The sequence below is a fragment of the Harpia harpyja genome, chromosome 14 (genome assembly GCF_026419915.1).
Source record: "Harpia harpyja isolate bHarHar1 chromosome 14, bHarHar1 primary haplotype, whole genome shotgun sequence".
Lineage (NCBI taxonomy): Eukaryota > Metazoa > Chordata > Aves > Accipitriformes > Accipitridae > Harpia > Harpia harpyja.
This window is the reverse complement of record NC_068953.1, coordinates 8078999-8106574: the sequence shown is the minus strand read 5'-3', so window position 1 is coordinate 8106574 and position 27576 is coordinate 8078999. Positions and strand designations below refer to the sequence as shown.

The following is a 27576-nucleotide window of genomic DNA, read 5'->3' as shown; positions in this document are numbered from 1 at the left end:
CATGTGGAAGAGACAAAAAACAGACAAAGTTAGCAGAAATGTGATGCATTTCTGACAACATACACCGAAGTTCAATGTAGAAATCACCAGTTGGGTATTTGGAAAAATGTATTCCATGAGGAGTGGTCAGAGACTCTGAAAAAGCCTTTCCTTACTGTTTCTGCATTCTCTAAGCTGCAGGCACTACAGGGCAACAAAAACATATATTCCAACAGGGGAAGTGGTGAATGTTTCTGTTTGCTCATCAGACAGATTGATGAGTATGAACACAGTACTCTTTGAATACACTTATTAATATAATATGCTCTATATGGCTGCCAGATGACTCCAAGGAAGTTCACTGCATGACAGCAGAAGCTTAACTCATCAGACAGAATTTATCTGTAGGGAGAAAAACACCAAGGAAGGAACTGACAACTCTGACAATAGTATCTATGGCAGAGATAGTTACAGTAACAGATTTTTCTCCTATCCCCTTTCAGAGTTTGGGTCCCAGGAGCTGTATGTGAAGTCTCCGTATTCAGTCACTGGAATAGTGTAAAGTTCCTTCTCTATGTTGAACTCATAAAGGTAACAAATTAGACTATACATGGGATTTTTCATTGGCTTCTAAGATTATAAATATTCTAAAAAGGACCAGTGGGAGTTTTCTTACACCTGAGGATAACCAGACTTAGAAGAAGAATGTGCTGCTAGTCAATGAAACTAAACATTACTGGTCTGTGATGCATTGTGGTGGACTCGTTTGAAGCTGTCAACAGCAGGCAGAATTGATCACTTTGCATTTCATGTTAAGACAAGCCATTTGTCTTGAACAACAAAAAAACCTCTCTGCCACCAGCATATGACCTGATTATAATTCACGGTCCTGCTACACAGCACAGTCAGAGTCCACTTATAAGAGGCTAGTATGTTAACAGGTACAGTAAGAAATGGCTTAGTCTTACAGTCCAACAGATTGCTTGTTGCTATCTGATCTCTTACGTTGCTATAATTATAACAATTAATTATAAGCAGAGACACCTCATGTTCTTAACCTACTTGAAGCTTCTATTAAATAGCTTAACAAGCATCAGTAAAGGGTATTTTAACCAAGAGTGACCAGGTTCCCTCTGCAATTTATCTGCAGGTCCTGAATGCACCAAATAACAAAGGTGCCCACCTGTCAGAGCCAGAGAGGGGGTAGATATCGGTACCATCCCAAAAGTCTGTGCAGGCCTCGAGGATGATGTCAGCTGTCCCATGAGAAAACATCTGCTCAGTGCCTGAAGTGTAGGAGAACAATGAGTCAGCATCACACAAACAGGCTCCCAGGAAAGGGATATCATACCAACCGCTCCCTTATTTGTTAAAAGCGAGTGTTCCTGCAAACTGCCTTGACACACTCCAGATATCCCCTTTCCTCTATTGAAAGTCTTCAGTCTCCGTCAAGAAATTATTCAAGACTGGATGATATATATTCAGCTGCTATTTGTCTAACTGTGAGTAGAAACAAGGCTGCGATAAAATGTGAGCCACGTAGTCAGCTCCTATTCTCCCCTTACACTGTGTGACAATCCTGTTCCTACAAAAGGTGGGATAATATCTTGCTCCTGTATCCAACAGAGCAGAAGAAAAGATATTCCTGTGTTCCTCTTCTCAAGAGAGCACAAGCACCAGTGATGAGCCTGCGGGGATCAAAGTCTGCCTACACTGGAAAGTGCGTTCGATTTTAGGCCAGGCATGCATCTAAAGGGTAAGAGCTATTCTTGAATACCTTCCATTCAAGTAGAAGATAATTTAACAGTGTGACCCATTAGATAACAGCCTGTCTCACAAAGGGTCCTGAAAATGTGTTAAATCAGGATGGGTCAAAAGTTCAGCATAACAGACTCTAAAAAAGTAACTCATGTTGTGATCAGGGAAGGATTGAAAATCAATGGATGCCACAGCTTGTCCTGTTTTTTTTCTTCCACTACTTTATTCTTTAATACAGACTTAAAATATTTTATTCCCTCTTGTAGACAGAGGTGTTAAAAAGTGTTTCTCAAAGGTGTGTGATATCAGTTGTCTGATGCAGCTCCCAGGCACAGGACACAAGTTAAAAGATGCAAGTCTGCCTCCCCCTCCACACTTCCTGCTCCCTTTCATTTGCACTGATACATTAACATTGCATGCACGTAGACTTCTCTGTCTAGGTTCCCTCCTCCAGCTGCTCTGTGACTTTGCCCCCAACAGCTTCAAAGCTGATCTAATGAAAAAAACATCACTGCCAAGAAAAATGAGCCCAAAGGCTTCTTGCTGGCATTGTTGCTGACTGCAAATGCTCATGCTAGCTGGTGAAATCAAGAGCCAAGAATATCCACTTGCACAAACCAGGCAGGGACCTTCAGGAACACCGGAGGATTTTCCAAAACATAGCAGCTCTCTGCTTTCTGCTATAAATAGTCATCACACGCCAAGTTTATCAGCATAACAAACCTCCAAGACGAATAGGAGCTCTGTGTGAAAGGAGCCTGTCTCAGGGACACAAAGGAGTACTTGTGCAGAGCTCTGGTTAATTTTATTGTATAAACACCCAATCCTTCCCACCTTGCTCCTACGGTCAGATAGTCCTTGCTAGGAAAGAGGGAACAAGAAATGTTTATTGATTCATGCAAAACCTATGCCCTGGACACAGAGCAAGAGCTTGCAGATGACCACACACACAGACATACCTACGTTCATGCCTGACAGCAATAGCAATCCATTTCCCATTCAGTATCGTCAGCATTCCACACAACAGTCCTTCTAAGGGGTAAATGACAGTGATAGCACACACTATAAAGTGGAAGGAGTTCATTCAGCTGTCATTGCCAGTAAAGTAAGTTCAGCCTCTTCCCTTCCTAAATCATGAACTTGAAGGCCAGGATTTCTCTGGCACAAGGCAGAAAACTGATGAATAGGACAGGGAGTATGACTAGCCATTCATGACTGCTGAGACTTGTTAGGAAGAACCAAGCTGCTACAGCTGAGCCAGTGAGACAGAGCAAAAGGAATCGAAGAGTGTAGCTATAACAAAGGAAGACAGAGACAGGATCAAGCCATTTTACTCCACTGAAGATGCCAGTAAGCCCTTCATTTCCATGTGGTTACTATGGATTTGGGATGAACACTGCCAGATGGTGAGACACATATTTCAATGGAATAGCAAGGGAACATACAGATAAACTACGTCCTATTTCTGCTACAGCTGTAGAATTATGTATCTCCCTTTGACTTCAGCATGTCATGGGAGTGGGTGGATTCAAAGATTTATTCACAAATAATGTATCAAGAGAGGTTAGTTATGATCATCTGATCTGACTCTGCTGCATAACCGAGCCAATTTATCCCCATTAACCCAATATTACCTGCATAATCCATTATTTCTGGTTGTACACGTTTTAGAAAGTTTCAAGGGACAAGACTATCACGTGAGAGGTGTTCCAATGGTTAACTAACCCCACTGGCAAAATTCCTCTTAGAATTTACTCTAGACAGCATAATCCAGGTCACACACATATTTGTCTGAGCTCCAGCCTCTAAACTAAACCGTTTAAAAATGAGGATAAGGAGTTGAAATGAGGCAACATTAAAGGTTTTTCCTTACACTAAGAATCTCAGCATCAGAAAAATTCTTGCTCACAAAGGCAAGATAGCAGCAATCAGGACAAACGAAATAGCTCCTCCCCAGATTAAGATACAAATCTAAGAAGAACTGGGCAAGAGAAGACCATTTACCTGGTAAATCTCTGGCCAGCATAATAATCATATTTCAGATTCAATATTGAACATATGTCAACTCCAGAGTGCCAAGTTCAGTCAATTTATTATGAAGAGACTAAGAGCTCTGTCAGGCAAGCTGTTAAATCTTGCTGAGGTGCTTTAAGACCTCATGGTGCCCAGCTGTATGTCCTTTCCATCCTAGCCCACTCCTATTAGAATAGGAAGGAGTAGAAGGAGTGGGAAATTCAGCATGGCTTCAGGTGTTGTATTCATGGTCACCATGAGTTTGCAGGGGATTTCTGTGATTTCTCATTAGTATGCAATATAGAAATAGAGTATGCAATATAATACGCTAGACAACTCATGAAGATAATGATTTATAATTTGGGTTATCAGAAGGATTAACATCACTAGCTAAAACCCTGAGTGATATTCAACCCTGTGCACTATCAGTTTCCCTACCATAATGAAGTCTATTCAAAACCCACTAGAACTCCCACCTTGCTCTGCACTGCCATTTGGTCCCAGAAAACAGGTTTACTATGTGCTATCTAAGATAATTTAAAAAAATTATTTATGATCCTGGAGTGAGCCAGAGCTGGGAAGAATTCCTCCCCTCAGTATGCCATAGCACTGATCACTAAGGTTTGTTGAGTTTATCTGTACCGGCCATAGGCAGAGCAAGGCTATCACCACACAGGGACTCCAGACTGTCCCAGTCTGATATTTTCTAGGCTCTGCGGAGAAGGTCTTCCCATACCAAGTGGATGGCCAAAGAAAGGGGCAGCCTTACTGGTAGTGGTGTCCTTCACGAAAAGGTTAATCATGTGGCTCAGGGGTGGTCTCCTCTTGGTGATTGATGAAAGCTTCCCCAGGATTGTTTCTTTAACCATCTCATCACTTGGCAAGCGGTACAAGGCCAAATAGTTTTCCTGCTTGAAAAGATCTTTAGCACCTGGTGTGAAACCTGAAATATGAACACAAGGAGGAGAAAAATTAGGCTCTAACCGAAGCAAAAGAAAGGTCCTCTCTCCTGCTTCTGTGCCATCCACTTTGCCTGCACTCATTCTGACATATCCCCAGCAATAGGTAGGTGAGCTGTGCATCTACACCAAGATGGCTCAAGATCTATGATGAAAAACATTCAGAAAGACTAGATGTTATTAGTAATTACAGCTTTCGTGCTTCTGGTTCACTGAAGACAGGAACTGTGACACTGAAGATCAGGCACAGAAGTGAGTTCAAGAGCTTCCAGATTTTAATCCTAGTGTTACATCTAACCTCTTATCTCCCCTACGCCTTGGTTTTCCCATCTATAAAATGAGCTGAGGTACCTCACATAATTTATACCCAAACTCCTGGTAAAGCATTACCGTAAAGACAGGGCAGCTATCTGTCCATTAGCAGGTATTCTTTGTCTCCTGATGAGATTGGCAGACTCGAACCAGAAGAATACCAAGCCAAGCCAGGGCTGGCTGGAAATATCCTTGATGACATTTGTTCCTTTGATAGTGTCTACAATATCAGAACTTGCCAAAAGCAATCTCTTTAATAGGCTGTTTTGGCAACCAAACAATAACAGTCAGCTCTGTAATGTCACCTTCTCAGCAACCAGGACTGGGGAAATATTTTTCTTGTGCTCTCTAAGGATTAAGTGTCTATTGACAGCCCTGATTTCTCTGTGTCTGCTCATCCAATTTCTCCTTACCTATTAGCCTGGCAAGCTCACAGAGGCCCCAGGGCACATGGACAGGCAGCACAGCATTGTGAGTTTCCTGGAGGGCAATGTTGCAGAGGTGGTCAGAGAAGCGGCACAGACGCTCTGTCACACTTGCATTGCAGAGATTGAGCAGCACATTCAGGCCCAGAGGCTTGAGAGAATTCAAGTGCATATGCCAGTTGGAGTCATCAAACTGGATGCAGGAGGGGTTCTGCTGGTCTTGGGACAGGCTAAGCATCTCAAGGTGGTAGTCACACACAAAGTCTTCAGCCTCACAAGCCAACACCTCACTGTCACCAACAACCTGGTCCAACAGACAGGAAAATTCTAGTTGGTTACAATGAATATAGCTTGAGCCTAGAATCCCACAGGGACTTCCCAATTAAATTCCCCAAAGGGAAGACTCTATGAGTTTAAGTCTGTCTTATGGCTCCACAAAAGACTACTTGTGTGCCCCTTCACTATGCCTTACCTGAGTATGTTCCTCCTCTCCACCCTCTGTGTCCTTGCTAAAGCTCACATTGGACCCAGAGGGATGCTTGCTTCTGCTGTTTGGCTTTCGGTGGGCATGGGCATCGGGAGCCTTTGGAGGGTCACTAGACCAGTTGTTTCTCTCTTGCTCATTGGTCATGTGGATTGTGTCTGCCAGGGGGCCAGAGAGCAAAGCATCTCTTTCATGGGGCTGCAAGAGACCAACAAAATGAACAGTGGTGATTCAGTGGTTGAACATGAGCCGCTACTGACTCACCTGCTGCTTTAGGACTCCTGTAGAAAAGGATTTCATCCTCGCTGCTTCTTCATCTTTTAAGCAAAGAATTATGGCACAGGACTTCTCTACAGGCAAAGGGCCCCCCTCTATAATACCATGTTGTGCATGCCAGTCAAACTATGATTAGAGCCAACATACTACATTATGGATTACATATCACTCACCTCATCTTCCATCTCAGGGTGGCAGAAGGACCGTGTAGAGAGCTCATCAGTCAGATCTTCATGGCTATCATGAGGTGGTTCCACCTTCCCACTGAAGAACAGAACAGTCTCTGGGCTGGGGTTTGGCCAGGAAAGAATCCCCTGCTTGTCTACACAGCAGAGCACCTAGAACATCCCACAACACCCCCAAGAAAGCAAAATCTCAGTGAAAACATGTCTCAGTGTTCATGCGTAGTTGTAAATATCACAAGTTTAATAAACACATGGGAGGATAGACAAGTCTCTCCTTTGCCAACCTTCTGTCTTAAGAAACTGCACCTGATAACCCTCCAAGAAATCGGAGAATTGCTTGCTCTAGCAGGATTGATGGGTTGTTTAACACCATTTTTATCTCAGGATACTGCAAAACTAGGCATGAAGACCACGGGAAGGAAGCAACTACTCAACCTGTTTCACCAGCTAGTACCTTATCAGGACCCGAACCAGCTGGCTCTTGAACAGGAGTCAAGAGGGTTATGGGACCAGAACCAGAGCTGGAAAATACAGACTTCCTGTTAGATGCCACAGAGTACGTCTAACCATTGTTTTAGTTTGTGAATGTCCTGCTTGGACAAGACAAAAGAGTTATAAACTCTTCTACAAAGACAGGTGCCTGAAGGGTTTCTAATTCCAGCACAGTGAACTGATTGCCAACAGTCTATGCTCAGGGAAGGATGACATAAACAATGCAAATGAAGCATCCACACAGGGCTCCTCCTTCTGACAACCCAGCAATACTCACAGTGACAGATCCCAGACTATGCAGCAAGCTGGAAGTGAAGCTCAGAGTTGGGGATTTGCCTTTTAAAACACAGAGGAAGTGGCTCCAGATACAGCGTATCATTTCCTGCCGAGGGAAGCAGAGGACATCAGCCAATTAAAGACTCATTCAGTGAAAGATGACAGGACAGAAGGAAAAAAGGGGAGTATGACATTACCTGCTTTCAGGTTCAACACAGTGATACACTTTAAGATAAAGAGTGGTCTCCGTGGGAACCTGTTAACTGATACAGTGCTGATTTTCTCAACGGAAAGGCATTTCTTCCCCCTTCCAGAGGATGCTAACAGACAGTCTGATTGTTGAATTGAGAATTCATTGAAACTACCTTTGTCTACCCAAAAACACAGGAAGGGTTTCTGAAGTGATTTCATTTGGGGTGAATCAGTTGTTACCTCTTAGTATTTTTTCCTAAAGTAACTCTCATCCCCTTAGATTATAGTTTGAGACTTTAAGCTTATGATCACCGTGCTGCAAATCGGGTAAATGGAGTCACTGTGGTGAGGTGATTTGCCCAAGGTTACTTACTGAGGCAGTGCCAATGTTGGAAATAAAGCCAAGGTGCCCTAACTACTCCATCATTACAAATGAATTGTAATCAACATGGTAATGAACTGAAAGAAGGGGATATTTTGCACAATTAAAATGTAAAGTTGGCACCCTTCATCTTCCACGTGAAAACGTTTCAGAGTGAGTCTGGATGGCAGCAATCAATCCAAGCACCAGACCTGTATGTTTTTGTCTGTGCACTCCTAAAGCCAGCAAAACCAGGTTTGCATTACAGTGTTATTTTACTGCTTTTTAGCTGTCGTTCCAGAATGCTGTCACTGCAGAGCACTTCCCCCAAAGCTCCTTAAATCAAGTTTCTTAGATCCTAAGGGTTAGTACAGCCATAAGCTCAAATGCAAAACAATCATGAGCTATCACCAGGAAGAAAAAAGCTCTTATTTAAACCAGTTTCTCATAAGCAAAAATGTTACATAGGTACAAAAGGAAAGAAGCAGATCTTTTCAATGAGGAAGGTCAGGTCAAATCACTCCCACACCTGAAAAACATTTCAGCTAAATGATGAACTGGCACAGAAAGGCAACAAAATATTCAGCGAAGGAAGCGTGTGTGTGTGTGCATCCATGTGCATTCCTCTGTGTGGCTGGGAGCAAGGAAATACAAATTGATTCTTACAATATCTAGGGATTTTTAATCACTCCTAGAGTTCATCTGCCTCCTTATGGAAAGGGGAATCTTAATGCCAGATTAGACAGAAAAGTGTCTTTCCTCTACCCACCTGTTTAATCTGGATGATGCAATTTATAGAGTGGCCAGATGCAGTTTGCCCCCAGAAAAAGGTCTTCTGAATGTTTATTTGCCCCAGCTTTGGAAGCACTAGTAATGTGCTTAAGCTTGTTAAGGAGCCTATGAAACAGGATCAGACTTTTTAAAAGCCTGAACTTCCCATGGTCCCCTCTTCACATTTGGTCTTGGTGCTGACTGCCATCCCCTCTGTTCTTTAGTTTTGGCTTGAAGAAGGAGGTTTTTCTCATACAAGCAAAATACTTCCCTTCTTTCTGACACACACCATAAAAAATTTATTTTACTCCTGGAACAGGGGAACTTGAAAGAGGTACTTTCTTCAGGACAGAAAAAGTTGATTTCAAACCATTTGCAATATTCAGAAAAGCACAACCTTACTCAGTATCAAGGTCACCTCAATCTCTGGTCAGCAGAGCAGGATTTACATGGGAAGGTGTGGGGGAAAGACATGCAACCTGCATGCATAGCAGCAATTAAAGCAGCAAATGGGTGACAATGGACAACTGACACAAGTAAAAAGGGTCTAGGAACAAGCAGGAGATCAGAGAGGAAGGGAAAGAGTATCATGAAGTTCTGCAGTGAAGATGGAAGAAAACAATGTATAATAATAGTACCTGAGAAGACACCATCTCTGTGTAGCTGCTGAGAGTGTCCTCTGAAAACTTAGCAAGCTGCAGCAAGAGAAGAGACCAGTTACTATAATCGTGTTCAGAAATGTGCCATGAGGAACATCCTTCCCTAAATACTGTGCCTTCAGAGAGAAGAAAGCGGGACTCCTGCTCTGTGGGAATCACTATACCAAGGCAGACCAATAATTCATCAAAGCAGTTAAGTCTTTAATGGACTATGTCTTTATTTGCTTGTGAAGCACAGTCAAAGTGCTTGGTGCTGTACATCACAGAAGAACACACAGTCATTACCTAAATGTCTACAGAGAAAATAATAGCAATTAGACCCAGAGGAGGCTCTTTCTGGATGGTTATTTTTAGACAGAAAGAACCAGGATTGACTGATCTGTTTTTAAGCTATATGGGTCAGTTAAAAGAAGGGAGCTAGAAGAGTGGTTGTAAAAGCAGGTGCCTGGAACACAATGGACACAGAGGAATGAGGTGATATGAATGGGATGTGGATAGGAAATGAAAAGAAATTATAGCAGAGCACTACCATGGGGCTCTTGGAATTACACTGAGAAATTTACTAACTCAAAATTTGTGCATCCAGCACAAAGGAATTCCACAGTAGATGTGATTTTGAAAAACAGTTTAAGTATATTCATAAGCATAAGCGAATACAGCAGTTCCATTTGTATGCAAGTAAAACGACATCCCAAATAATAATGCATATATCTGGCACTTTAAAAAGGATCAGTTTAACAAAGCTGAAAAAAGCGAAGACAAATTTGTCAGAAGTAATTTAAAGTGAGAACTATAAAGGATAATTAGGAACTGTTTAACAATATTTTATTAAAATTTTAAAAAGCAACAATCCCATAGTAAAAATAAAAAAGTCCAGTTTTGAGTGGAAGTGAAAATAGAAGTAAAAATTAACATAAAAATAATAAAAAGTATACCAGTAGGTAATTAAAATCAGTCCACTGCTTGTTTAAGACAGTGAAATTGCAAATGATATTGCAGGCAAGGCAGATGTGTTAAATAAATATTGCTATTCCTTATTCAGTGATATAATCATACCATATGATAACTATAAAATATTTTCCATTCTAACACTAGCTTCTGAAAGTAAATATGTTTAAATTAGCAAGTCTGGACAACTTTCTGACTGTTACTGCTGATTTTGCACAAGGCTTGAAGCATGGACTAAGTCCCAGTGCAATGGAAGAAAGCTAATGTGGTGCCAATGCCTAAAAAGGGTAAGGAGAACAAACCAAGTTACCACAGGACCCCAGGCAGACTTTGATTTCAGGCAGAATAAGAGAGCAGCTAATATGAGACTCAATTAAAAGAAAAGAAATGGAATAATACAACCAGTGCCAAACACAAGTATATGAGTAATCAATCTCATCAAACTATTGTGATATCTTTTTTGACAAAATTACAAATTTGACTGATAAAAGTAATGCTTTTGACTTAGACCACTTGGTACTTTGACTTGATACAAAAAGTTTTACTGGTTTTCTAACAAATACTGAAGTAATACCAGAGAAATAGGGCCCATATTAAATCTATTAGAAATAGACTATCTCCAAATGTAACAGAAACTGAGAAATTATTTACAATAGGATGTGTTACTAGCTCAAGCAGGGACAAATCTGGGTATTTTGTTAATAGCCTGAAAGAAAACTAAAAAAACCCATTACTGATAGAGACTGTAAACTATACAAAGTTTGGAGCAGGTCTAATAATGAAGATAACAGACCACTGTTACAGAACAATGTGGATTGCTTGGTAAATAAGCAAAAACATGCAAACCAACAGGCGCAAAAGTAAGGTTGCATATCTAGGAGCAAAAATGAAGGTTGGACTTACAGGATGAGGAGACTGTCTTAGAAAGCAGTAACTGTAGATTATCAGCTGAACAAAGCCTGGCCATTTAAAGCAGTAGCTAAAAGATCTAAAATGATCCTTTGTTGCACTAACAAGGGAACATAGAGTAGAAAGTCCAAATTATTCTGAAATTTAGCACAAACACAAATGTTACTGGAATATTTTGTGGGTTTTAGAGATTCATAATTCTACAGTGATCCTGAAGCACTGGAGAAAGCTAAGAGGAAAGCCAAGAGAAAGATTAGAGGGTTGGAAAATATAGTGACTTAAGGTGCTTAAACTGTTTAATTAACCAGAGACGATAAAAGGGAATGTGAGTAGCTACAACAGACCAGAAATTTCATTGGTGTGCTCTTAAATCTAGGAGACAGAAGATGTAAATGTTCCAAGGGCTGGAAATCAGATACTACAAAAAATCCCACTGACATAGAATGCCCATTTTTAGCAGTGAAGGTAAATAATTACTGAAATGACCTATCAAAGGCAGTAAAAACATTTTTAAACCAAGACCAAACTCCTTTCTAAAAGGAAAGCTGATGTAGTCTAACTGTAGTAATGCAACTTGAGGCAGGGGCTTGGGGGGCAGGGGGGGCTGGTTTGTGTCCTGCAGTATGTCTGACTAACCAGTCACAAGGGTCACCTATGGCCTTGAAAAACTGGGAATCAAACAGCTTGAACACGATGGGAGGGGGCAGAAGGTGGAGAAGAGTGTCACACAGGCCAAGTGATTGAAGAGGAAGAGGGTCTTACCTGCTACACTTTTAACAGAGTAGAGGGAAGGAAGGAGTGAAATAGAGAGGCCAAGAGAAGACTGCCCTAGTCAAGGGGGAGAATGACCAAGGCACATCACAACGCTTGTTCTGCAGCAGCAAGGATGGAGGACCATGTTTGAGATGTCACAGAAATTGCTGACTGGACAGAGTGAGTTGCCTGGACATGAAAAAGGAGAAGACAGGAAAGAACACAAGGAAGGTGCAAGTATGAGTGACAGGGCAAATGGATATGTTGAGAATGATGAAGCAGGGAAGCCCAGAAGCTCTGGCTTTTCCCAGCCAAATAGCAAGGTGTAAAGGGAAAGAGGAAGGTTCCAAAGACAGAAACCAAGCAGTGCTGAGAATGGGTGGGAAAAGTAAAGTGAAAAAAACACTCAAAAGAGATCGTAAATGTGCAAACACCACTGAGGGAGGTAGCATGTGTCCTCCCTCCCAGGACACAAGCAGCTTAGTTATGTACAACCTATAGGGAAAAGAACAGAAAACACAGACCCAGGGCCACAGAGGCCAAGGAAGGACAAGAAGGAGAGAGAAACTCTGTCCAAGTACAGGCGTAACAGAAGTCAGCACAGAAGACAAACATAGCACAGTGCATCTCACCAACACTGCCACCAGGACAGGACAGGAGACACCCATCAGCGCATCTAGTTCAGGATCACACACCCATCAAACTACCAAACTCCACTCCCCAAACCAGCACAACCACCAGAAATTCCTCTTACTCCCTGACCTACTGCCAAGGCCGTGCCTGCAAGCAAAGCCCCAGAGCCTCAGGAAAGGGCTGTTCAGCCCACGCATTAAAACAGGGGATTACAGAGGATCTCATGCACCCCATTCCTTCTCAGTGGCTAAACATTCCCTAGTTATAGCCACCACAGGGCATTTATCTCCACGTTGACCACTCTGACAGATTACATTTAGCTGATAGAAAGCACATGCCTTGAAGAGTTTTATGGAATCACTGGAGCTTCCTATCACCACAGGATATCTGTAGACAGGCTGAAAAAATTAAAACATCTGTTCAAAAAGAAGCCACACTGTGCCCCAGGGAGAGGGCATAGCTGGGACAATCAAAGATCCAAAGCTTTTACAATTATGTGGACACATCTGCTGAATTCATTGTGCTCACTTCACAGAGCCCTTCTCATCTCCTGCCCTTTTCTCTGCAGTGGAGAGATACCTACCAGTGAGGTGGATGAGGCCTTGCTCATCTGGGCCAAGACTCTGGCTTCTCCAAAGGCTGTAGAAAGAATCCACAGGACAGGAAAGAGCAATGGAAGGATGGGTAGGACACCATTCACCTGAAAAAAAATTGCAATCACCAGCAAGCACAGAGACAACAAGAAGTCAGACCTCTCACATGACATCTTGTCCACCACAGTGAAAGGATGGGTAAAAGGCAATGGCAGGAAGGAAGAAGACTGCTTGCACTGGAAGCAGTGCAACACAAGGAGAAGCACAGGAGGGGAGACACACACACCCTTAGGGGTTTGTAATGAAGGAGAACATGAATAAATCACACCAACTCGCAGCTGGTTTTCCTGCTGAATTTGGCATAAACTCTTACAAGTTTAAAGGCAAAGGATACCATGTATCTCTCTCTATATATACACACACATGGCAAGTGAGAGAGAGCAAACAATGTAAAGGGCAGTCTGGGAGGAACGGCAAGGGTAGAGCTGTTGTCTTGCTCCACTGAGAGCTCCTGGATCCAGCGTGCACAAGGGCCTGCATAGGATGCTGTCATAGGATGAAGCAAGTTGCTGAGGGAGGGAATCGGTCTCAGTGGTGCTCTGGGGAGGAGGTGTAGCAGAGCTCAAAGCTCTCCTTTACCTGTAGCTGAAGAAGAGTGTACTGCCAAGAAGTAATTCCAGGAGCTTTGAAAATGAAGCGCACAGCATTGGTGATCAGGAAGCCAGCCTGCAATTCAAAGAGAGATGACACTGTCAGCTAACTACTAGTACTTGTAGGGAAAGAGTTTTCACTGCCTTGTAATATTCTCAGCCCTGGGAAAGTCTGGAAGATATACTTGGTCTGCTGCTGCAGTTCCTCCCTCCACTCTCATGGCTAGATGGCTCAGCATCTTTGCTTCTCTGAACTAGCCAAGGTACACACAGAGTCAGCTGCATGAGTTAGGGCCTGGCCACAACTTCCTGTTGATGGCTGCAAATTCTTCACGTTTATTGACAAAACATGGCTATATTCAACAACAAAGGCTTGAAATGAGACCTACCAGTACAATAGGGACAGCATATTTCAGCATCACTGACTGTACAGTGAATCTCTCATTATCCAGGGCTGTCACAGGACGTGACAAAGCCATTTCCAGACACCACCTAAAAAAATGGAAAACAGCTTGAGATTTCAGCAACCAAGACCCTAACCCTGCACTTTCTTCAGATATAAACCTCCTGGTAGACCTGATTGGAACAGTGTTCACCCTATGCTATGAGGGGTGACCTTCAAAAGAGAAGCCAAGTTCTATAATAGCAGCATTGCACTTGCCATGGTAGATTTGCAGTGCTGTTGAGCAAACGCCCCAGGTCTCCTCACCAACTTAACAGGAAGGCTCCATTGCCCCAGTGTGTACTGAAACTCCAACAAGGACATTCAGATATCTCTATCTCCAATTGACCAAAGGGTGTGATATGGCTGGTTACATCAAACGCATGAAATCTGTGACCTCCCCGCATTGTTCAAATTTAGTTGAAAAGCAATGAGCTCAACAGTAATACTTAGCATATATGTGGTTTTATATATTAGCCTAACCTACCAGTTAAGGAGGACAATTGAAGACAGACAGTAAAAGACTTATAGCATTCCCAGGTAATAGAGAAGACACAGCACAGCATATTTGAAAATTCCTGTCCTGGACTGGTAAGTCTCATTTTTTGCTGACACAAAGCAGCAACAAGGACATAGACAAGCTGTGCAGGCATTGTGCACTGTATTGAACCCACCTGACATTATCAATTATTGGGGTCTTCAAGACACGGAAGAGACGATACAGCTGAGGGTTCTGAGGTCCCTTCTTCACTTCTCCCCGTGGGGAGGGTGGAGGTGAGAAAGGTGGAAACAGATCTCCTGGCTCCAGAACTATGTGCTCATCATCCTAGAAAAGAAGTCAGAGAGCCCCAAGGCTGCACAGTTGGGGCCTCGGTGGAATCCTGCTGCAAGGGACCAGAGGTTTAGTCCAGCACGACCCCTTCCACTGCAAGTGACACAATACATGTTTGTCACAGTTCCCTCTCTCATGTCTCAAAAATTCATGAGCTAAACTACTGCTTCAAACTTGATGCAAAATTAAATGTTTCTGTTCAAGCACATCTGGTTATTTCATGAAAATTGGCATTTGGAGTGAAAGTTACGATAAGAACCAACAAAGGTAAATTTCAAGCTTTAAACTTTTTCCAATCTTCAAGCAGCAAAATCTTTGCATAGATCTTGTAATTGATTTGTTAATTTACTTCTACCCCAGATATTTTATATTATCTTCTTTTATTGTAAATCAGTAGTAAGGAGAAGGTCAAAGCAGACAAACTATTTCTCCACATAAAAACCAGGATAAAGTAGGGGTTTGTACGTCATATCATCCTACTGGACAGATTCACTCCACTCATATTTAGCAGCACGTTACAATTTCCCCTTGACCTGGAAGAGATGGAAATATGATGCTTTGGGATCACGTTAGTGTCTTCTGTCCATTGGGTTTGGGAGTTCATAGAGAAGATGCAGTCTGTCTGACAAAGCACTGCCCTTGACTGAACTGGAATTTCAAGCTATTTTCAAGGTCAGAAGAAATCAAACACTCCAATAATCTGTACACTGGGAATCAGAGTATTAGCAAGAAAATCCTGGGAAATATATTGTTACAGGCTACAGAAATAAGACAAGCAAGTTACCTTAATCCCTCTCAGAGAAGCAAATGACTCCTGGCCTGGCCTCAAAGCAATGACATCTCCTTCTACTAACAGGCTCACAGGCAGGTTGACAAGATGACCATCCCTGTAGGCCCAATGAAGGGACCAGGATGGGGCATAAGGCATATGAAGGTCAGGGTACATGGAGTCTGGCCATTTCACCTCTTTGCCAAGTGTATCTGAAAGCACAAAGCATGAAAGAATTAAGTGATAACAATTCTGGAGGGGCCAATCATACATTGATTTACCTCCTGTAGTGGCCATTGCCAGTGCTAAACTCAGTCCATTCCCATGATCTTTTATCATCTCTCTCTTTCTGCTTGATGGCTTTTCCCCTCTCTCTCCACCCACTATTAACAACTAAACATAATAACTTTATAACCTTAAACACATATTTGCACAATGGAAAAACTAAAGGCTGTCCTTAAAACTGCCACACTGAAATGAACTGCTGCCTCAGGTTCAAAAGCCCCCATTGAGACGATGCTCACGCGCAGCAATTTATTTCCTTCTGTTCTATGTTGTGGTACAACCCCACGTATTCTTCTCTCATCATCTGCTGCAAGGCAGATATTTTTGTAAGATACTGAGGATTCAAATTACTCCAAAGCACAGACATAACAGACGCCTACCTGATAACACACAGATTGGAAGCACATGGCCACATGACAGCTCAAAATAACTATTTTACAGGACAGGCATGAGTAGGACACAATTCTCACAGCCTGTTTCTGTGTAACATAGGGGAAGGCTAGTAAGCTCAATTAGTAACGTATGTGATCAGGCTTGGAGAAAAATCCAATGGGAGGAAAACACAAATGGAAATGAGAAACAGATGAATGAGACCTCACCATTTATCTTATCAATGATTGTCTGAAGTCTCCTCTCCACCTCTCTGCACTTCAGCCTCTCTTGACGCCCGATCATGAAGAGATCCAAGAGGAGAAGGAGGAAGAGTGCCAGTGCATTAACTATCTCAGCACCTTGGCTTTGCACAGCAAAACAGAAGAAAGCAGAAAGCAGATGAGGTTTGGGTAAATGAGCAGAATACACTGCCAGACACCCACAGAGATAAATGTACACATGCTCAGTTGTTTATTCCTACATCCCACAGATTTATGGCTAAAAAAGAAAAGCAGGGGAGCTATGATCACACTTCTTTAGAATAATGCCACCAGAGAAGTCTGAAAGGACCCGGTCAAGGCATGCTATGGTGCATGTGACAGCACAGTAACTTCTATAAGCCACTAACTTCTCCAGTTTCAAAATCCTTCCTAACTATGATAATGCCTTAGGATTTTTCAAGATCTAGAAATGCTGTAGGAAAAAAATCTCAGTCTCTCCATAGGACACTCGACAGGTCTATTAGAAGTAGAATTAAGTTGGCTGAAGTTTTGTGAAAGGGAATGATAGGGACAGAATTACCAGTGTGACTATGCTAATGTCTAGATGTCTAGAAAGAATGAGGGACAACACTGTTATGTCAGCCACACAGAACGTCAAGACGATATAAAACTACCACCTTGCTTCAGTTAACCAGCATAGGATGTTTTACTTACCTCCCCTGTGGCTGGCTCCCATAGCAGCACAGCAGCAACAGCACTGCCAGAAGCATCAGAGATGCACCAGGCCAGTGGAAACAGGAGCAACGGTTACCATGGTACAGAAAACTGCTCCTCCACACTTCCTACAAAAGGAGAGTAGCAGACAGTCAGCATTCATGAAATACAGAGCCAGACGTTTGAAAAAGCAGAGTGAGAAAGGGTAAAGGCAGCAGTTGACACTTCAGGGTGAACACAACTTTGTAAAACCCCTGAACAGGATACAGAGCATCCAGATCAGTTATGCGAATGCTACAGCACTAACAGTTGCTCAGCTGGCAAGTCTGGGCGAACACTCTCTGCTTTACTCTTGCCTGGAAGAATGAAAAGGCTTCTGTGCCAGGCTGCTCCATTGTCACTAACCAAGCGAGGAACACTTTTAAGTACTGTGCATAAACACTAGCACTTTGTATACAACACACAGGCCAGACAAACATGGTGGACAAGGGCAGATGAGCTTCAGAGCTCTTTCTCTCCACCTGATATGGACCCCATAGGCACACTGCCATTAGTGGTTCTTGAAGCCCTTAGATCCTTCACAGGTGAAGCCAAGCTCCTGCAGAGGTCTAGCATCCAGGAGAGAAGTGCTGAGAGAAGCATAACCTTATGTACTTTCCTTGCTTTGTTCCCAAGGACTTTAGCAGTTCTGCACCCAGACACTTTGCAGCAGCAGTCTGGGACAGAATTCAGCCAACTTTTGTTTAATCTTCAGCTTTACTTTGAGAAGGGGAGACTGTGTGCCCAACCTTGTGCTGTTTGGTGCCTCACCTTCCATGAAGTCACTTTTTTCCGTTCCTTCTGATGCCCCTCCAGCAGTGCTGACAACTGGTCTCTCAGGATTGTGAGGGCTTTCTTTGTGGTAAGGCCCAAACTTGAGGTCATCTCATCCTGAGGTGCCAGAAAAAAAAACCTGTTTAGTGCTTTCCTATTTTCTTTTTAGGCTTTTTCTGGGTGGCTGACTGAGCACTCTACCGTGAATGCCCTGCACTCATCATCACCTGTCTGATTCTCCATTTTCCTGAAATCATCTTCCCTTCTGTGAACTTTAGACTGCTGGCTGGAATTAGAGCACCTAGATAAAATCAGGTAAACAAACCAGTCCTGACTGTGCCAGATAAATACTTTATCAAAGCACAATACCAAGTCATTTCTGCGAAACAAGATTCTAATCAGCAGAGGCTGAGGACAGTACAAAGGGAGGCTGCTCAGCTCAGAGGTTTACACAGGCTTGAACTGGTATCAGCTTGTAGAGACAACAGAACACAGACAGTTATGGTAGAATTTTAATGATACAGGATGGATTTTGCTAACAGTAATAACAACCAAGTAGTAGAATATCTGCAATTCTAAACCAGAGTGGTCCAATTTCCACAACTGCTTGTTATGAATTTTTGGTTATGAATCCTGCCTCTGTGACTACTTTGATGCAGAAGCCCCCAGATTTAAGTGCTAGGCCATGGATTAGTTCAGGAGGAGACACGACTCCAGCATCAACTCCTCCTTTTACAAGACAAACCACTAGAGTCTTAAGTGCTGAACTGTACGGACATACAAGGGAGGCATTTGGACTTGAAGAAAGCACACAGAGTCAAGAGCAATGCTTCCTCACTGGGCAGCAAAGAGTTAGCAGCCTGGAAGGATACAACCCAAGAGTGTGCCATCTGGAAAACACTGCTGTAAGACGCTGATAACAAGAAAGTGGAGTCAACGCTTGCATTTCTGGGGCAAGAACACAAGCACTTTCCTTTCTTTTAAATCACAGAGACTGCTGCGAGGTACTGTGGGTACCAGATCACTGAAAGTGAATCAACAAGGAAAAGCTGGCAGGTGTCCATGAAAGGGCTACAGCAGATATCAGGGAACTGGTTAACAGAAGTTCTCATTTGCATTTCATGTTTAAATACAAACACCTTGAGGGTGTAAAGTGCATAGGATATCCTGCACATTAGAAATGTTCAGGTGTATCGTACTGTTTACAGAGTACAGAACTACTGAACACAAAGAAGGCAGGAAGCTTCCCCCTCTGGTCCCCACCAGTGCGACACACAGCCCAGCAAATACAGCTCGGGCAGGAGCTGCAGCTCTTCCTGCTATTGCAATCACCAGCTCTTCCCAGCCCTGCCAAATCCACCGTGGTCTCAAACTGCAGCAGCTCTGCTCTTCAGGAGGTGCATGCATGCACCCAGCTCTGCAAGTGCAGCTCAGCTCTGATCGGCACTTTTCTTCCTGTTCCTTAACCGAGTGGTTTTGTGATGAACATTTACCGGAAACTAATCTCAGACTTCAGACTCATTTGCATTGATGGTCCAATACAAAACTGTAATGTAAGCATCAAGGAATAGCAGATACATGCCTTTAAACTACCATCTACCGTACACACACTCCCCACCTATCAGGGACAATTTGAAATAGCAAATTCTGGCCAGGCAGTCTAGCAATGCTGCTTTAGCTGCACTTTTACAGAACTAAAAATAATCCTGCTGTAGTTTTCATTCTCTGTGTCAGTTTTAGGAATAGAGGAAGCAGTTCTGTGTTGTTCTTGGAAGCAGCCCAGGTAACATCAGCACAGGACTAAACATAGGAGTCTCTCAGAGACTCCCGGAGGAGAAGATGGCAGGCAGCGTAGCTGGCAACAGACCTGCTGCTGCACCACAGGAGTGCTGCAAACAGGAGTGCCTGAGAGCAACGTGGAGCAAGTGACAATAAGGTTTCTCTCTCTCCGCTGACTGCTGGCTGAAGCATAGCAAAGCACCCACTCATCCTCTCCAACACAGAGAAAGCAGACAGATAAATAAAAGACACAGAATGAAAGGCAGCAATAATAAGAGGGACTTTAACTGAAAAGCAAAGTCTGCTTAGACGCCGAGCTGGTTCCAATGGATACTTCAAGAGCTACAGAAGAAATGAGAGGAAAGCTGCACTTAATGCCAACATCTAGTACAGTCACACACTGCCTGGAAAGAGAAACTGCCACATCACAGCAGGCAGCGAGCAGAAAAAGGCAACAAATCCAGAGGTAATCAAAAAGGTTCCTGAAATACTTGCACACCCGCTCCAGTCTTTGCACAGGAGTTACCGTTTTGCCGTAGTATCAGTCAAGGTAAGGGCAGCCACAAAGGAAGGTGGCTGCAGCAGGTGAGAAAGGACAAGTGCAGAGTGTGGCAGGGCTGGGGAAGAAGAATGGCAGGATGGGCAGGGATTGTTAAACACCCATCCTGACACTTAAAACATGGAGTATTCGGCAAAGCAGGCAGAGCCAGCCTGGTAAACACTGTAATAATATGAGTGAGAGGCTGCCTGCGGTGACTCAGATAACCTACTGCCAGTGATCATCAAGAGAAAGTGCTTGGAACCAAGGAATCAAAGGCACAGGCAAGAAGAGCCACCCTGAGCTCCTGGCAAGGGGCAGCTCTAGGTTTTTGCAACAAGAGCTGCCCTGCTAAGTCATCAACTGCTAATGAGGCATTTTTCAAATGCCCTAAAGTAAACCTTTGTATATGGCAAACCTAGGTGCTCTTAAGCTGTCCCAGAGGGATCTTCCCAGCCTTTCATCAGCTGCAAGTGCTCTTCCTGCCACAAAACAGGAGGTGAGCACCCCAGGGTGAAGAAGCCATTCACAGGAGGTGTCAGTTCATTAGTAAAAAACTCAGCATTCACATCTTTGCTTTGGACAGTTGCACTCAAAGAGTAATCTGCTAATTTTCAGGTCAAAACAGAAACAGTTGAGACACCTTCCCACCCAGCTGCCTTAGCATAGGGTTTCCTCTGAAGAACAAAAAAAAAAAAAAGAAAAAACAGACAGTAAATTCCAGGTTACAGTGAAAGCAAACCCCTGATGGGTATCAGGAGATATTTTAAAAGGCTATACTTTCCTTTTGCCCCTGTCTAAAGTGAAAAAGTCCTGAGAGAAAATGAGCAGTTGCTTCCTCCTTTGCCCAGAGAGGCTGGAGAGCACACGAGCCTCTAAGTGCGTTTACAGCTCCCCTGGTGCTGACCCCTACCCTGGCTATCACAGCTTCAGTCTGAGAGGCGTGACTGAAGCCAGGTAAACACAGGATGATTGCAACCCTCTGCCTTGCAGATGATACTGCAGCTCTCAAGAGTTGTAACCTGCAGGATGGCTGTTAAGGAAAAAACACACAGTGCAGGAGATTTTTTTTGTGCATGTGATTTTATTTTCTAGAGGGGATGAATGTGCTGAAGTGTGGACTGGACAGGAAGATGAAAAGATGCATGAACTTCTCCAATTTCAGTAAATATCCTACATGTTAAATTACTGCTTAGCTTGCCTGCAAACATTAGGGAAAGGGGACCTGAGCTAGATCTAGTGAATGGCCAGGTTTAGGAACTGGTTTGGCTCTTCAGGAAGGAGACAAGCAGCTCAGAGCTAGGAGATGGGGAGCCACAGAATCTGTAGACTTTTCTTTGCCTTCTCCTCTCAGTTGGCCCTCCATAGTTTGACAGGGGGAAATTAGTTGGCAACACCCATGATCCAGGAGCTTGCTGAAATCTGTAACCTTGCCTGGCTCACAGCAAAAAGGTTTCCTTTGCCTTTCTCATGAGTTGCAGGAGCTTCTTCAGACTGATAGATAGGAAAAGAATGGTTATCTTCTGATTTTTCCTCCCACAATGTGAAGAGCATCACCACCTACTTATGTCTGCTTCCCACAGCCCACCTTCATCCTCACACAAAAATCACCACTGGTTCCTGATCTCTCCTCCAAAATTCCCATCCTGTTCTTTTACACACAGAACCATTCAAGAATATCTTAAAATTTTATCACCTATTCTCACACTCTGCTATCTGATGGACAGAGGTCTTGCTCCTTCCTTCAAGAGGAACAAACAAGCAGAGGTCAGAATGTGAGAAATGGACACAAAATATTAGTGTAATTAAGTCCTCTTGTATTTTCATACAGCCATTACACATCCACAGCAGCATATTTATTAGTTGTGCCAGTAAATGTTTACATAATATGTGGTGTTGTATCATATGTGCCAAACATTTTTTTAAATAATACTGGAGCACAAATATATCCTTTGCTTTACAGATCAAAGTGCGTTGAATCATCCTCCATCCTCTGTGGATTCAGTCCTTTGCAGAATAAGGGCTTCTCACCAAGACTGCTGAACACTTGAATGTAACTGCCTTTACAAAGATTGTTTAAACAAATAAGGGAATAGAAAACAGAAGATTTGCTAGAAGCTTCAATTTTCAGAGACTGCAGATCCAGCCCTCTGATTCAGAGTGGTATGGAAAACCCCTACGAGGCAGCTGTCAGATTGTTTCCCTCTTTCCAGGCTGCACACACTAGGCCCCTTTTTTAACACTTCTACTCAATTGTTTTTCAGATTTAAACATTTGGAGGCGGGAAACTGGACAGCAGAATGTTATTCCTTTTTCTGAGAGCTATTTTGCATTCCTTAGCAGAAAAAGAAGGTAGTTTTTAATTTAACAATGACATTTTGCAGGCTATTAATCTACTTCAGGGATTACACCTCCTGAAATGTAAGCATTATTCACAGTTTCAAAAACACATGAGAAGGAGTAACTCCACCAAATGTATTTGCATTTAGTATTGTAAGTCAGATTCTTGCTTAGGATATAAGGCACAACATGACACATAGTGGGGTTTTTGGGGTATCATCAGAGAGGATGGCAGACATCATACACACAACAGTGTGCAATTTCTTGGGGCAACATTTCTTACAGCAGGCTAGTGCTAGAGAGGGATTTATTCTTGTTTTAAAGCAAATCATATGTCAGGATGCTACAGCTCTGTCCAACTGCAGCTGCTGAGCTAGTGCTCAGGCTGCCTGAAATGGCATATCCACGCTACAAAATGATACAGATGTAGCCAGCAAAGCCAATGTATAGACCACTCTGGGCAAAAGTTTCCCTTTGCTACTTACATCCGTGGTCCGATTATAGTCTTTCTTAGTGCTCACCTGGTTCCTTTTCAAAAGAGGTCTGATCCCTGACTCCTAGCAAGAGTGCTTCTCTAGTGACCCAGGCTACTAGCAAGAGTGCTTCTCTAGTGACCCAGGCTACATGAAGCCTCCACCCTGACACATTCCTATTCCACAGGATGAACTTTTGATTAAGACTCTGGACTAACTGTCAGGACAGCTGGATTCTGTTCTTTCTTCTGCCACAGATTTCTGCATTATAGTGGGAAAATCTGATGTTCCTCTGTGCCTTAGTTTCTCATCTCTATAATGGGACTACCAACTCCCTACCAACTGTAGTCATTGTGAAAACTGTAATACTCACCAACCCACCTGAACACTACTGGACAGCACAGAAAAAAGAAATACATGTTGATACCTGCATGATGCAGCCAGCTCCATCAAGCAGATTATGGCTCTGTGGGGACCACTGCCTTTAAAACTGGACATGCCAGGAAAGGTATCAAAAGGCACAATGAACACAGCTATTAAACTTCGTTTAAATGCCACCTGACATGAGCTTGGCAGCCACAGCTTAACTGTTGGTGATCTCAGATCAAATTAAACAAGCAAAGTCTTCAACACAGCACTGCCCATATTAATGGACGGAGAAATAGTCAACAACTGTCTCCTTCCTCCATCTGCAGCAACAGTATGAAAGGCAGCCCAGACCTCCCCCTGCCCCTGGACAAAAGAGCCCCCAGAGTTTGGTAACTGGGTGCTGGCAGCGGCTACAGTGCGGACACTGGCTTTGAGGCTCCCCGCAGCTCATCGCTAACAGGGCCTGCAGACTTACACTGCAAAGAGACACAGCTGCAGGAGCACAGATCTCTGAGAGATCTGGCCAAAGCAACGCAACTCAGCCATGTGAATCACCAACTGCGTTTTGGTGTGAACAGGGTCCGTTTTAATCCAGACAATGACATTCGCACTTTATGCCCTCCATAAAGCACAGAGTAAGGTGCCAACAGGCACGATCAACCTTTCTACACGGGTAATGCAAAGCCCAGCATTTTGCTTCTCCCTCAGCTAGTAGCAGCTCAACAGCAGAGAAAGAGGCGACTGCTCCCCAGGTAACAGCCCAGTTTTGAATTGTACATTCCTCAGTCTGTCTGGTCCTGTTTGCAGCAGCAAATCCCCAACCATAGTTACCTGCCCCACCAGGCTGCTGGCAGGATGAGGCAGTGTTTATGCACTGCTCTGAAGCTCACCCGTACTACACAATTATCAAGGTTTAATTACTGTAATTTATCCAGTTACATTATTCCTCCGAGTTCAGAGAGCAGTTAGGGGTCTGTATTTATTCTGGCTTCAACACACAGCATACTGCTTTATGCCAATGCAGAGCTTACTCCAGAGGATGCTAATCCCCTCCCAGAGGCCAGCAACGCTCAGAAATCCACAGAACTTCAGTACATCTTTCATCCCCCCATTAGCTTCCTTCCCATCCCCACTTCTTTAGCTGAAGACTTTGGGGACTAAAACTATGATACAGCCTAGGAGGTGCACTGCGAGACATGTTTCAAAGGGATAAGAAGGTTCAACAGCTACAGATCAAAGCCCATAGAAGAAACAAACAAATTTAAATCATGAGGCAAAGAGGCAGCAAAGCAGGAGTCAGCAGCTAAAATAATGTTTGGCCCTCCTGATGGTTCTAGGGCTAAATGTACAGTTTAAACCAGAGCTTCTTTCCCCATAACCTCCAACACCAAGCCATTCCCTAGCTAAAATCATCATTCACTGCTTCATGTCCAGCCATAAGCTCTTTCCCCAAAACCTCAAAGCTCTTCACGCACCATCACATCAGGCAGGATGCAGGTTGGGGAGGGAGACAGGGAAAGCCATTTTGAATTTAAATGTTAAGGGAAAGAAACTTACTTTGCGGCATTTGCCTTGGTGAGGGATCCAGAGATCGGCCTGCTTGAAGAGCATTTGGGCTAAATCCCTGCGCCACTTCCCCAGCAACTTGCACTGCTGCTGCCCTCCAAAAATGAGAGAGCAAAGAGGGAGAGAGAGAAAGACTGTGCAGAGCCCAGCGCTGCAGAGAATGAGACAGAAGCAGCAGAGTGAAGCACCAGTCTGCTGATTAATTCAGCCTGTTTCCAGTCACGCTGCAGATCCAGCAAGGAGGCAGTGGATGGGGGTGGGGGAGAGAAAGGGGGAAAAAAAAAAGGCAGAGAGAGAAGAAAGTTTGCCCAGGATAGCACCAGATGTCTGTAAGAATGGTTCATTCATCAGATGGAGCCGACACAGCCAGAATCCCTGGGTTCCCTGCCTGTAGAGATGCATATGCATGCACAGTAATGGTTGACGCTGACAGACAGGGGTCTGTGGAAAAGCAGATGGCAAATTAGACAGGACAAAGTGCTACAAAATATACTACAGGGGAAGGAACACCTGAGCAGGCAAGGAAAAAGACTAGATTGAGACAGAGACACCCAGGAATACTAACTCCCCTACATAAATCTAGGATAGTCTTCCAGACAACTCCACAGCTTTGGATTCAAGCTCAATTTAAAAATATAAGCATTTGCTATTTAAACAAGTTGAGATGGTTACAGGTCCAGTCTGAAGTGTTCCCTCGCTCTTCTCTTGTTGATAGAGAAAGCAGCAAAAGCCCCTCTCAGCATCCAATATTCATACATCCTGAGCCACACAATCTAAACCAAAAGGTGCATGTAAATTCTTCATAGCCATTCACCATGCCTGGGGCTCCCCATTTACTGACACCTGGGCAGTGGCACAGAGAAGGCAAAGGATTAGCATAGACCGAGAAGGCCTGGGTAGAACAACAGGTAATGGGATAAAAAGGCCTTTGGAGGTGAAGGAATGAGCCTTCTCTCTCATTCTCATCTTTTACAGGAATGCTTCCTTCTCATTGTTGGAGGGAAGCACCTTTATAAGCGGGTTTTTATATAGGTCCTACTTCGGTGCTGTCCTAATTCTGACTGGGGCTTCCCAGTTCTGCAGAACAATCACTAAACCAATTACTTTCATTCCATATAGAAAGGGGTAAAGAACTGGCCCAGCCAAGAACCATATAAAAACTGCAGCACAGATGAGAGATGCCTGTGGAAAAAGGATCAGTTTGTGAAAAAGCCCTTGGAAAAAGAGCTGAGGTTTTAGAGAACAGCAGGGAATAAAAACAGAGATACAGTTACTGGCAAGATGAAAAGAGGCAAAGGACTTGGGCTACTTTTCAGTCCAAACATAAGACTGCAGCTCTTGTTAGGCATCCTGGAACAAGATAGCTCAGGACCAACAGTCCTGTAGCTGGAGCAATGTGGAGTACAGCATAGGCTCCCTGAATACATTTCCGGGCTCTGGCCAGGAGGCACGGTGCTGTATCCAGGCTGCAGCAATTACACTGGGATAATACAGCTCAGTTGTTATTGGTAACTGTGGAATGGATGATGTCAATAATTTTTAATAGTTGTGTTGCTGCAAATACAGCCTACATCTAAAGTTAACTCAGACTCATAAGGCTCACACTGTCCTGTGGCAATCAGTGCTGCTGTCTGTCTTGGTATATGCTGAGTGGGTCTGGGAGCAGAGATTATGACACCTTTCGCAAGTATTAAATTCACTTCAGAAATACACAGAAAATTAAAAAGTCAGGAGAAAGGGAAAAGAACAAGATATCAGCACATTTAATTTAAGCATTGCTCCTAAAATACTCTCTGCCTTTCTCTGCAGTGTCTGGCTTCTGGAAAAAATTGGAAGGCATCCTACATTACACCTGACAAACTCTGATCCTCAGCCATTTCTGACAACGGAACTGTATTAGCTGACTGGAGCTAGAGGACAAGTCTCTCATCTTCTGAGTGACAGATGTCTGTGCTGCAGTGGTGCTCTGAGCGCGTCCTCTGTTCCAGGAGTGCTAACTCTTCATCACACACATATATTAGAGCAAAAAGATTGCTTTCAGCTAGATTTGGGACTGATGTTTTCACTTGGGTTCATTTTATTTTTAGTATTTTAAAATAAACCTAGCTTATCAAATTTACTACTGAGGTTACATAGCAGGTTAATTTGTTCTCTTATCAGCATATATGAGTCCAAGTGCTCCACTTTGGAAAAGAAGATGGATTCCACCTTAAAGGGGGTGAAACAAGGATCTGCAGTATTGAAAAAAAAATAGGAGAAAACTCCTTAACACCAAATAATATACTGTTAACAAGAATAAACCCATGGTCTTTGCTCAGAATCCAAACAAAGTATGTTGCGAAATGCAGCTGTATATATAATTTTTTTTTTATTCCTATTGAAAAGAGCGTGATGATGTCTTGCCTTCAATTTTAACCCCCATTCAGAAAGGAGGG

At 43.3% G+C, this 27576-nt stretch overlaps 1 protein-coding gene and 1 long non-coding RNA gene across 5 annotated transcripts in view; one reads left to right on the top strand and one right to left on the bottom strand.

Annotated features, from left to right (window-relative positions):
- Positions 1 to 27576, bottom strand: part of TMEM94 (transmembrane protein 94) — a 49487-nt gene that overhangs the window by 11645 nt on the left and 10266 nt on the right. For 2 of the 4 annotated variants that reach the window (XM_052809044.1, XM_052809042.1), the window contains 15 exons: positions 18074 to 18193; positions 17264 to 17391; positions 16556 to 16692; positions 15687 to 15883; positions 14745 to 14896; positions 14018 to 14120; positions 13618 to 13704; positions 12969 to 13085; positions 9122 to 9178; positions 7161 to 7265; positions 6380 to 6544; positions 5919 to 6128; positions 5435 to 5750; positions 4520 to 4693; positions 1163 to 1265 (listed from right to left, as the gene is read on the bottom strand). In XM_052809044.1, the coding sequence (XP_052665004.1) occupies positions 1163 to 1265; positions 4520 to 4693; positions 5435 to 5750; positions 5919 to 6128; positions 6380 to 6544; positions 7161 to 7265; positions 9122 to 9178; positions 12969 to 13085; positions 13618 to 13704; positions 14018 to 14120; positions 14745 to 14896; positions 15687 to 15883; positions 16556 to 16692; positions 17264 to 17391; positions 18074 to 18193 (2171 nt within the window). Of the gene's footprint in view, positions 1 to 1162; positions 1266 to 4519; positions 4694 to 5434; positions 5751 to 5918; positions 6129 to 6379; positions 6545 to 7160; positions 7266 to 9121; positions 9179 to 12968; positions 13086 to 13617; positions 13705 to 14017; positions 14121 to 14744; positions 14897 to 15686; positions 15884 to 16555; positions 16693 to 17263; positions 17392 to 18073; positions 18194 to 25132; positions 25299 to 27576 lie in introns of those variants that run through there. The other 2 variants (XM_052809041.1, XM_052809045.1) reach the window with 2 other exon arrangements.
- LOC128151520 (uncharacterized) lies at positions 345 to 27272 on the top strand. The gene is made up of 4 exons (XR_008238399.1): positions 345 to 570; positions 1130 to 1481; positions 1606 to 1735; positions 26951 to 27272. It is a non-coding gene; the product is annotated as an uncharacterized LOC128151520 (long non-coding RNA).